Genomic DNA, 12523 nt, shown 5'->3' on the forward strand with positions numbered 1-12523 from the left:
AACACTCTCTCTCTCTCTCTCTCTCTCTCTCTCTCACACACACACACACACACACACACACACACACACACACACAGAGCTCCTTGGCCCCAGCTTAAGTTGATCATTCACTCAAGTCCTTGTTATTTAGTGGCAGTGTTAAAGCAGGCCGACGCTGTAAACACTGGGTTCTGGAGGAAAAAAAGTTCGACCCTCAGCTTTCTGAAGTCCAGGTGAGTTCAACACCTTTCACTTTCCAGCACAGCCTTATATAATACTCACGTAACCAGCTACATGTAAACAGCACAATATTATCTTTCATGATTTCCTCATGTTCTTAATCATTCTTCTTCTTCTTCTTCTTCTTCTTCTTCTTCTTCTTCTTATTATTATTATTATTGCTGAACACATGTCTCTACTTCCTCGTGTGCTTTTTAATTCCTTATGATGAATTTGAGCTGCATTGTTTTATGTGCTATATAAATAACTGTTTGTAAAAACCGAGAACAGATCACTTCAGCACGTCGTGTTTACCTACACGGGATTCCTGCCCTCCCCAGATAACACACACTCTTGACTCGGGATTGTTTTCCCCTCCGACTTTACACGCTTTATAAAATTATAATAAAAATCCGCGACACGGCTGTGAAATGTAATGCCGGTTGATATGATATATTTAGGCCTGTAGTGTTTTTAGTCTTGCTCTATCAGTCATATTTACACATTTTCCCATTTCCCTCCATATATTCCATCATTTCCAGAGACTTTGCAGGCGTTATCTTGAGCAATAACTGCAGTTCACGTCGAGATCTTCTCTGATCATCTGTCTTTTTATCTGTTGTACGCTGGTTCTCACAGTGCTGTTGGATTCTTCTCCCGTAATCACGTCTGTAACAAACAGAACAGTTTTCTACGCGTGATATTTACACTCATTCCGAGACACTAGAGGTTCTATAATAACACTTCATTCACAGGGTCTTTTACAGCGGAGTCTCCATATAACCTTCAGCTAATAACAATCAACTTAATTAACTAAGAAAAGTGGCTAATCGATACGCCGGAGTTTCCTCGACTTTCTTAGTAGATGCTCATTTAAGGTTCATGGAAGGAGTCTCCAGTGTCAGCGCTTTGCAACAGTCAGTAAGTTTCTAGACATGGGAAAGACTTTTCTTATCTCTCATGGGTGTGGAGAGAGAGAACACAGCAGCGGCGGTGAGGGAACACGACTGTTTATACGCTAAAATAAAGAGAGGGAGTAGAGAGAATAGAGAGAGGGAATAGAGAGCGGGAATAGAGAGAGGGAATAGAGAGAGAATAGAGAGAGAATAGAGAGAGAGAATAGAGAGAATAGAGAGGGAATAAAGAGAGAGAATAGAGAGAATAGAGAGAGGGAGTAGAGAGAGAATAGAGAGATGGAATAAAGAGAGAGAATAGAGAGAATAGAGAGAGAGAATAGAGAGAGAATAGAGAGAGAGAATAGAGAGAATAGAGAGAGGGAGTAGAGAGAGAATAGAGAGATGGAATAGAGAGAGAGAATAGAGAGAGAATAGAGAGAGGGAATAAAGAGAGAGAATAGAGAGAATAGAGAGAGGGAATAGAGAGAGAATAGAGAGAGGGAATAAAGAGAGAGAATAGAGAGAGGGAATAGAGAGAGAGAATAGAGAGAGAGAATAGAGAGAGAATAGAGAGAGGGAATAAAGAGAGAGAATAGAGAGAATAGAGAGAGGGAATAGAGAGAGAATAGAGAGATGGAATAGAGAGAGAATAGAGAGAGAGAATAGAGAGAGGGAATAAAGAGAGAGAATAGAGAGAGGGAATAGAGAGAGCGAATAAAGAGAGAGAATAGAGAGAATAGAGAGAGAATAGAGAGAATAGAGAGAGGGAATAGAGAGAATAGAGAGAGGGAATAGAGAGAGAGAATAGAGAGATGGAATAAAGAGAGACGGAATAGAGAGAGGGAATAGAGAGAGAATAGAGAGAGAGAATAGAGAGAGGGAATAAAGAGAGAGAATAGAGAGAGAGAATAAAAAGAGAGAATAGAGAGAGAATAGAGAGAATAGAGAGAGGGAATAGAGAGAGAATAGAGAGATGGAATAAAGAGAGAGGGAATAGAGAGAGGGAATAGAGAGAGAGAATAGAGAGAATAGAGAGAGGGAATAGAGAGACAGAATAGAGAGAGAGAATAAAGAGAGAGAATAGAGAGAGAGAATAGAGAGAGGGAATAAAGAGAGAGAATAGAGAGAGAATAGAGAGAGGGAATAGAGAGAGAGAATAGAGAGAGAGAATAGAGAGAGGGAATAGAGAGAGGGAATAGAGAGAGAGAATAGAGAGAGGGAATAGAGAGAGAGAGAATAGAGAGAGAGAATAGAGAGAGAGAATAAAAAGAGAGAATAGAGAGAGAGAATAGAGAGAGAGAATAGAGAGAGGGCGGTGAGGACAGGACAGTTTATAGCTGCTATAATGTACGTGAGAACGGGAACTCTCCTGTCTCATGGACGTTCCGCAACATTACATGTAAACAAAAACGATTAAAAGTACACGTCATTCTTTAATAAATGAATAAATAAATAAATAAATAAAGAATTGTACCGCTGTAGTCACTGAAACACTTTGGGGCGGAACGGTGAGTCGCTTCATCACTCCAACCTGCTGATTATTCTCCCTCTAACAGAACCACACGGACTGTTTATCTCTGACTTATGGACTGGAAACTTGGTGTACACACACACACACAGACACACACACAGACACACACACACACACACACACACAGACACACACACAGACACACACACACACACACACACACACACACACACACAGTGTTTTTCAGTTAATTAGCCACACCAGTGCAGTAAGTAATAAAGTGTGTACACTAAAACACACCTGCTGTATTTATTGTTTATTGTATTTATCGTTTCTGTAGCATTTCAGCCTTGTCTGTGTCTGGAGGTGTACAGCACTGTAAACTGGAAGCGAGTGTACCTGTACCTGCACCCATATCTGTACCTGTACCTGTACCTGCACCCGTACCCGTACCTGCACCCGTACCCGTACCTGTACCCGTACCTGCACCCGTACCCGTACCTGCACCCGTACCTGCACCTGCACCTGCACCCGTACCTGTACCTGCACCCGTACCTGTGCCCATATCTGTACCTGTACCTGCACCCATACCCGTACCCGTACCTGCACCCGTACCTGCACCTGTACCCATACCTGTACCTGCACCCGTACCTGTACCCGTACGTGCACCTGTACCTGTACCTGCACCCGTACCTGCACCCGTACCTGCACCCGTACGTGCACCTGTACCTGTACCTGCACCCGTATCTGCACCCGTACCTGTACCTGCACCCGTACCTGCACCCGCACCTGAACCTGTACCCATACCTGTACCTGCACCCGTACCTGCACCCGTACCTGCACCTGCACCTGAACCTGTACCCATACCTGTACCTGCACCCGTACCTGTACCTGCACCCATACCTGTACCTGAACCTGTACCTGTACCTGCACCGGACAGGTTTAGTGTTTAGTGTTTAGTGTGTACACCTGATCGGCTCGGTGTGTGACAGTGTCCTTCACGGGTTTGTTTCTGAGACACAAACCTGCAGATCCAGTTTCTCAGAGCTGCCTCTATACACACAGCACAAAACTCTCTACATAGTGGTCGAGTCATCACACTTTAATCATTTGCCTTTCTCACACTCCCTCTCTCTCTCTCTCTCTCCCACTCTCTCTCTCTCTCTCTCTCTCTCTCTCACACACACACACACACACAGGTGAGATGTAGAGCGTGCTCTGGAAGCGGCTCACACCGGAATGGGACGGAGACATGGCACACTACATGCAGGTGAGTCTTTACGGTCTTTAAAGTTCCGAATGTTTTTGTGATTTTTTTTATTAGGCGTGATCATTTCCTCTGATGTTGCTGCGTGTGTGTGTGTGTGTGTGTGTGTGTTTCAGTCAGCGACGGCGTCACAGAGCGACGTGAATCTCGGAGCGTCGGCGAATCCTCAGTGAGTTTTATTATTAATAACGAATCAGAGCTTCCACAGAAAACACCGTGCACGCGCTTACAACTTTTATATGACCGTTAAATGGAAACGCAACACAATCTCCTGCCAACACACACACACACACACACACACACACACACATTCTCAGATTTCCCTTAAGAAGTCGTTAAGCTTAAAATTCTTGAGATTTCACACCTTTATGTTTTAATAATAATAATAATAATAATAATAATAATAATAATAATAATAATAACAGTGAGAGTTGAGGTATAGGGCTGGACAATCGGACACTGTAGTAACATTATTGTGATAAATGAAGCGCGATACACTTTCCTGAGATATCGTCGGTATTGTGTTCAGATGAACTCCACGTTAAAGTTCCTTTTCATAGATTTATTTTTCTTCTTTTTAGCGTTCATTTCATTTCTGGACATGAACCCGTCGCCGATCGAGTGCGCGCATGTGTGTGCGTGTGTGTGTGTGTGTGTGTGTGTGCTAGAAGTGTTTTAAGTGTTTTAAGCTGGTGTTTTTTGACTCCGTGACCAGTCCTGTTAGGAGAAACGCCACTGCAGCTTTAATACTGTACGGAGTTTCATTCGACACGGCTGGTACGAGATTAACAGTCATTCACGCTTCTAATCAACCTGCCGTATGAAAATGACGCGGTGTTCGTGGTCGCTTAAACCAAATCGTGCACAAACGTGTTGCGTGTTCTAAGCGTGTTCACTGTGTGCTTGTTCTCAGTGCCAAACCCACCGACTTTGACTTTCTGGCTGTGATCGGGAAGGGAACGTTCGGCAAAGTAAGAATTCCACACGAACTCTTGAGAAATGATTAACTTTTTAACAGCGACTCAGCTGGACCTTGTTTATTCTCTTATCTTCCGGATGTACTGCAGAAGATTTGAAATATTTCACCTTTTCTGAAATCCCACGTGAAGGCAAACAGTTTTTAATGCAAAGTTTTCAAAAGGATTTTCTTTTTTTTTTAACGTTTTTGGTTTTTTTCAATCGCAGGTGCTTCTGGCTAAACTCAAAGCCGACGGGAAATTTTACGCGGTGAAGGTTCTGCAGAAGAAGGTGATATTAAAGAAAAAAGAGGTTTGTGTTGGTTTTGACGTTGGTTTATTTTCTGCTGGACGAGGATCGCTGCTTCACTCGAGAAAGGAAAAACCAAATAAACCGCGGGTTATTTTCAGTCTAATCTAATCATTATCTGTCCTTTGTACCAGCATTTATAGCCCTCACACCTTGGCCTTTTCACTGCCACAAGTCGAGTATATCCATAAAACGGATTTAAGACGACGAAGAAACTGAGAACTAAAAAGTTTCCTCTCTTTTACTCCCACGTACGAGACTAAACAAAATAAACACGGTGATCGGATATCACGGCGCTGCTGAATACTGGATTCTGATTGGTCAGAAGGTGTTGATCAAATCACAGGTTCTAAGATGTTCTCGTTTCTATAGTAACGGCCCGTTCACAGGGACGTCTACGGCGAACCGGTGGTACGGTGACGTTTTCTGTAAGGAGAAATGTTTTTATTTAACATTTACGGAAGGAAGGAGTCTCCAGTGTCGGCGCTTTGTAACGCTTAGAGGTGAAGCTGCTGGTTTCCCGGCATCTTCGGGACGGAGGAGTTCACGCGTTTGCACTGTTTTCTTAGTAACGTGGCAGGCTGGTTTGTTTTGTAAAAATGATTATGAACTTCAGGAAAGAGAAATAAAGGCGCGCGCTCGGTGAGGGAGCGACGTGTTTCCAGCTGCTGTAGAGGACGTGACAACAGGAACTCACTCACACAGCGATAAACATAACTGTAAACACGTCAAACGTCTTTTTATCGTTCTTTAATAAATCGATTTATTTAGTAATTATTGGTAAATCGCTACCGTTTAGGAGGAATAAAACACTTCCAGACATAAAAAAAGATGAAATTAGTCACTCGTTATTGTACACTATATATATACGTGCTGTATAATATTCTTTAAAGACGACGCACGATAAACCAGTTCCACGGCGCAAGGACGTCACGAAGTCTTTAAGTTGGGGTCTGAAATGTCCTGTGTGTCTTCCAGCAAAAGAATATAATGGCCGAGAGGAACGTTCTGCTGAAGAGCCTGAAACACCCCTTCCTCGTCGGCCTTCACTACTCGTTCCAGACCTCAGAGAAGCTCTATTTCGTCCTCGACTACGTTAACGGAGGAGAGGTAGAGTCTGAGCGCGGAATCACCGCGTCCTCGTCATGGAAGCAGTTTTGTAAACAAAGTTGGAATACAGATAGTACAGCGAGACAAATCCGCTAAGCAATAAAGCGATCAGAGCTTGTGATATGTGATATGTGATATGTACATGTTGTTTTCCATTCTTCCAGTTATTCTTCCACCTTCAGAGAGAGCGATGTTTCTCAGAACCGCGTGCACGTTTCTACACCGCCGAGGTGGCGAGTGCCATCGGCTACCTGCATTCCCTCAACATCATTTACAGGTCAGTGCCTGGGACGTTTCCTGTTTGGTGTGTGTGTGTGTGTGTGTGTGTGTGTGTGTGTGTGTTTAAACGATACGATCTCGTCCATTGCTCAGCTGACCGTCTTTGCTGTTTTTCAGGGATTTGAAACCAGAAAACATTCTGTTAGATGCGCAGGTGAGGAACATCTTTCTCTTTTATCTTTAATCTGTAAATGTGTTACAGATTAACAGGAGAGATCCTTTTTAAGGTCTGTTCACACCTGGTCATTTCCTGTATCTGTACTGTCTCCTGGTCAGATTTTAACCACACATATTTACAGGTGTAGTCATCGGGTGCAGGCTCAAAACATTTCCTGCTAGCAGGACGGGTCACCTTAATAACCTTCCATGCAAAGTGCGGCCCGGACGCGAAGCCGACGCGCTACGTGATCGTAAAGCCGTCCGCTTCCTCCAGTCTGCGTTCACGTGTCTAACTGGAGGAACTCCTCATATAATATTACATCAGCTACCGTTTTTCGATGATATTAGATCAGCTCCGCGTACACGTGTACAGCTCAGTGTACTTAACTTACACTTGTGTGAATATTATGGAAAACCGTGTTGCCAATCTCTTTAAATTCAGAAGGTATTAAAAGTAAAATGTATCGGGACAAGGTCTGGTTGTGAATTTTAGACCCGTGTACAAGCGTGTCTGATGCACTGATAAGCGTCTCTCTTTCTTCATGTCTTCAGGGCCACGTGGTGCTGACTGATTTTGGCCTGTGTAAAGAAGGACTGGATCCAGAAGCCACCACGACCACGTTTTGTGGGACACCAGAGGTGAGCGGCGTGTGGAATCAGTGTCCAGATTCATCTTTTGTCCTTCGTCTTCGTAATCACCGCACATTTTCCCCTTCTTCATTTTAGTATCTTGCTCCAGAGGTGCTTCGGAAGGAGCCTTACGACCGCACGGTGGACTGGTGGTGCCTCGGTGCCGTGCTGTACGAGATGCTCTTCAGCCTGGTGAGTCCCACTGCGTGGAAATACATCATCCTTAAATATACAGGACAGAAATTCCCATACGATTTGTGATAATAATAATCTACGTCACACTCAGCCGCCGTTCTACCGCCGTGACGTAGCGGAGATGTACGACGCCATCTTGCACAAGCCCTTGCAGATACCTCCTGGGAAGTCGGACGCGGTGTGTCACCTGCTGCATGGACTTCTGCAGAAAGACCAGCATCGCCGGTTAGGGGCCATCGCCGACTTTGTGAGTAAACGCTAATACAAAACGAAGTGCTCGAAGTCTGACGTCATTAATCCAGTATGGCAAACGCTGGCTTGCCATAACAACGCCGTAACCATAACAACGCCGTAACCATAACAGCGCTGTAACCAGTCCTAGATAGTATCAGCTACGCTGATTTACTAGCCTAGCCTGCTCTCGAGATTAGAGTTATTAGAATAAACTCCGGTGACGAGGAGGTCGTTTGTCCTCGCTGTGACTCTGGAGGCAAAAAAAAAAAAACAATGGAGAGAATTTGAGCTGCGCGTCATACTGCAAACAGCGTAATGAAATACACAAGCTGCTCATTTATGTTACAACATTTGACAGTATGTTTGATTCAGCTTGTTGTAAATCTTCCCATATTTACTCGCTAACAAACAAGACTCGTTTTTCTCGAGCGTGCCACAACTTCCGATCCGATTCGTCAGGAGACTTCATGGATAAATAACTAACTAACTAAATAAATAAATAAATAACCCCGCTGACTGGTGCTGTTTAAAATCCTCCGCTTTCTGTGGCGTAACAGCGAAAACGTTTGTTTCACACGTTTCAGCTACGAATCCGATCTTTTATTTAAGGCCTGACCTTCTTGAGTAACGTAAAGTGTTCTTGAATGGTTTGAGATCGCGCTCATATCTCCAGAAACGTGCAGATGTCTTCACGCAAACACGTGACTCGGGTGAGTTCACAAATAAGATTAAGAGGTGGGGAGAGCAGCCAAAACTTTTACTCAAGTACAAGTAAAACTACTTAGGAAAGGAATGACTCACGTCGGAGGAAAAGTAATAATTAGAGACGCACCGATACTGAATCTCTCAGCCGATACCGATAAGCGATTACTCAGAGCGATATCGGCCGATACCGATAACCGATACCGATAGTTCTGCCTTTTATCCATTCTTTTAAATGAATCAGAATTAATCCCACAATTCTAAAAGAAATGCAAATAAAAACTTTATTCTCTCCATTTCAGCACGTTGTTCCACAGTAACTGGTCTCATCAACACACATCACCTCACTCTAATTAACATTAACACATCAACTCAGTTCTGAAGATTACAGTGAGATGATTAACTTATTGAATGTTATTACACACACACACACACACACACACACACACACCAAAAAACAAACATTTTCACAGCATGTTAACACAAACTTGTCAGCATCTGCATTTAAACAAGACACCAGAGAACAAAAGAACAGAACAGTGTGTTTAGAGAGAGAGTGTGTGTGTTAGTTTGTTTGTATTAGCGCGCGTGTGTGTGTGTGTGTGTGTGTGTGTGTGTGTGTGTGTGCCCTGCCTCCGTCGACACGCTCGCTCCCTCCCCCTCTCCAAGACTGAACCCATTAAAAACGTGAGCGTTGTTTGCTGACGCATTCAGACCTGCAGCGTGGCGAGACTCACGACCTCGTTATACGTGATCTGAACGAATTATTAGAATTATAGTCATATATTCATTAATATTTAACGGTAACTGGGGAACAGGTTTCACCTGCATGACGAACGTCGTCAATCAGTGATAACACTGAAGAAGCAAACACGTCTTAGCTGGCTGACTTCATCTGGACTAGCAGATTATTATTATTATTATTGTTATTATTATTATATTTATTATTTTTTCAGAACTATTGACCAGCAGTGTGTTTGTATCGTGATGAAAAGATTAAACTGACCGTATACTGTTTTGGTTTTCAGCTGGAGATTAAAAACCACATTTTCTTCAGCCATATTAATTGGGACGATCTTTACCACAAGCGGCTGACTCCGCCGTACAGCCCCAACGTGGTAGGTAACGCATCGCGCGTGCTGATTTCAGACGTGTGTGTTCTTCTTCCGTCACACTGTGGGCGGTCTGTAACTGCATTAGTTTCTGTAGTTTTCTGCCTGATCGTTTACGGTTTTTTTCATTTTGCACATTTCCATCAGAGCAAAAGGAGCGATTGCATGTTTTAGCTCTTTCGAGATGTAGAATCATCATTATTGCTGCAACAGAAGTTAAAGCAGCTGTTTCTTGTTCTGTTGCGCTGACCCATGTCCGTGTTTCTTCATTCCCCCAGAGAGGCCCGGCTGACCTCCAGAACATCGATCCGGAGTTCACCAGAGAGATGGTGCCCAACTCTGTGGGCCGAACTTCGGAGCTGGGCACCAGTCTGACCACCAGCAGCTCCAACGCCTTCAGCGGCTTCTCCTACGTATCCAGTGACAACGGCTTCCTCTGAACGACCGGACCGGACACGGGTTTTAATCTCCTCATCAGTTCTGCTGAGTGGTGGGAAAAAAATCCCCGGTATCTGAACGGAGCGACCGTTTCTTCTACCCCCAGATGTTCCAAATGACCTGGAAGACGTTTCTGCTTTGGCCAGGTTCCTCTCGGCACTGATTTGATTGAAAACTCCAGCACTGAGCACACAAATATTTCAGATGTCTTATTTTGTAGCGTTAAAAAGTCGAGTAGATGAGAACGTACACAATATAACCGCCTTTCCTTTATCGTGTGAGTGTTTTAGATATGTCGGTATATTTCAGCTCGAAGATGAAAGAAATGGCTTTGCTAAATAACGCGAGTCGAACGGTATCGAATTTAGCTTCATGTTCTTATTCCTTCTTGACTGTGAACTGGTAGGAGTGACGGTGCACAGTTTCTCTCCCTCGCTTTAGGTTCTTTACTGGATAATTTAATAAATATAATTCTAAAAGAGGACGCGGTGTATAATCAAAGCGTCCACATTAAACACTGTAATCGGGGGAAATAAGAGCTTTTTTACGATGAGTTTTATTTTGAAAAGTATATGATTAGTAATGATAAGTATATGCTGTGAGCGAGGGCGATGTTATGAAGCAAATCCTAATGATATGAGCAATATTAAAACATGTTGTTGGTTAACACGGGTCTGGTCTTGTGTTTCCTTTCGATATACATTTGTGAAAGACTGTACGACGCCGATTCCGAAAAAGTTGGGACAGTGAAAAATACAAAAGACACAATCAAGCAAGAGAGAGAGCGAGAGAGAGAGAGAGAGAGACAATCAAGTCAGAGAGAGTGAGAGAGAGAGACACACACACACAATCAAGCAAGAGAGAGTGAGAGAGAGAGAGCAAGAGAGACACAATCAAGTCAGAGAGAGTGAGAGAGAGTGTGAGAGAGAGAGACACAATCAAGCAAGAGAGAGAGTGAGAGAGAGAGAGTGACACAATCAAGCGAGAGAGAGTGAGAGAGTGAGAGAAAGCGAGAGAGAGAGAGAGTGAGAGAGAGAGAGAGAGAGAGCAAGAGAGACACAATCAAGTCAGAGAGAGTGAGAGAGAGAGTGTGAGAGAGAGACACAATCAAGCAAGAGAGAGAGTGAGAGAGAGAGTGACACAATCAAGCGAGAGAGAGTGAGAGAGTGAGAGAAAGCGAGAGAGAGAGAGAGTGAGAGAGAGAGAGAGAGCAAGAGAGACAATCAAGTCAGAGAGAGTGAGAGAGAGAGTGTGAGAGAGAGACACAATCAAGCAAGAGAGAGAGTGAGAGAGAGAGAGTGACACAATCAAGCGAGAGAGAGTGAGAGAGTGAGAGAAAGCGAGAGAGAGAGAGAGAGAGAGCAAGAGAGACACAATCAAGTCAGAGAGAGTGAGAGAGAGAGTGTGAGAGAGAGACACAATCAAGCAAGAGAGAGAGAGTGAGAGAGAGAGTGACACAATCAAGCGAGAGAGAGTGAGAGAGTGAGAGAAAGCGAGAGAGAGAGAGAGTGAGAGAGAGAGAGAGAGCAAGAGAGACACAATCAAGTCAGAGAGAGTGTGAGAGAGAGAGACACAATCAAGCAAGAGAGAGTGAGAGAGAGTGAGAGAGAGAGAGCGAGAGAGAGGAGACATAATCAAGTCAGAGAGAGTGAGAGAGAGAGAGAGAGAGAGAGAGAGAGAGAGAGAGTGCGAGAGAGAGAGAGAGAGAGAGAGTGAGAGAGCGAGAGAGAGAGAGAGAGAGAGAGACATAATCAAGTCAGAGAGAATAAAAGAGCAAGGCTGGTGAGGGGACGACTTTTTAAATCACAGCTATAACATAAGCGAGAACAAGAACTAACTTGTCTCCCGAGTGTTCCCCGACTTTAAATGTAATTAGAATCTGTTAAAGTCTGTTAAAATCGGACATTTCCTAGGCTGATACATTAAACAGGGTCGTCTTCGGCAGTCGGGTCTCGCTGTTGACATTTCGGAGCTCTGATGTTTGCCTGAAGTCATTGCTCAGTCTCACTGCACACTGGATACACTCCAGTTCTAACTGAACCCAAACTAAATCTAAAACCACCAGCAGACACTGACTAGCACAGCACGGGGATTGGGATCGGGAGATCCCCGGGTTTCAGCACAGAAAGCAAACGATAAACAAGAACAGCGTAAAGATTTTGCTGCGTTTAAGAAACAATTACGACACGATCCCGGTTCAAACTCTAAAGAACCGAGGCTGTTTCTTAATTCATTCCCTTTCGAAATGCCCATGCGTTTCTGCCACTTGTGCAAGCGGTGGAACAGTTATCATCAGCCCTGCTGGTAGTCGAGTCAGTCCGGGTACCAGCTAAATGTTTAATGTGTGAAGGGGAACGGAGTCAGAAATCATGAGGGCACGAGCCAAACAACGGCAGAAAGAGAAACGGCAGCTACGGCTGAAAGAACACTGAAGTGGTAAACATCTGATAGCTATACAAGTACAAGCTAATGTTATTTGCTAAAGGAAAGCTTTCACTTGGTGACATGATCGCACATGTATTTACGATCCTTATTTATTTATAGAAAAGAAAAAGTAGTACATCCT

At 43.9% G+C, this 12523-nt stretch overlaps 1 protein-coding gene across 2 annotated transcripts; it reads left to right on the forward strand.

The window, feature by feature from the left end:
• The first annotated feature begins 112 nt into the window (after positions 1-112).
• On the forward strand, positions 113-10629 carry sgk2a (serum/glucocorticoid regulated kinase 2a). Of its 2 annotated transcripts, XM_053643476.1 has the most exons (13): positions 113-212; positions 3765-3835; positions 3949-4001; positions 4746-4803; positions 5018-5101; positions 6077-6208; positions 6373-6485; positions 6605-6641; positions 7199-7285; positions 7373-7468; positions 7563-7718; positions 9436-9525; positions 9798-10629. In XM_053643476.1, the coding sequence occupies exons 2-13, from the start codon at positions 3818-3820 to the stop codon at positions 9957-9959; spliced, it is 1086 nt and encodes a 361-aa protein (XP_053499451.1). In that variant the 5' UTR covers positions 113-212; positions 3765-3817; the 3' UTR covers positions 9960-10629. The 2 variants fall into 2 exon arrangements, with proteins under 2 accessions (XP_053499451.1, XP_053499452.1); XM_053643477.1 differs by lacking the exons at positions 4746-4803; positions 5018-5101.
• The last annotated feature ends 1894 nt before the right edge of the window (positions 10630-12523 follow it).

The sequence above is a fragment of the Ictalurus furcatus genome, chromosome 15 (assembly GCF_023375685.1).
Source record: "Ictalurus furcatus strain D&B chromosome 15, Billie_1.0, whole genome shotgun sequence".
In the NCBI taxonomy this organism is placed as follows: domain Eukaryota; kingdom Metazoa; phylum Chordata; class Actinopteri; order Siluriformes; family Ictaluridae; genus Ictalurus; species Ictalurus furcatus.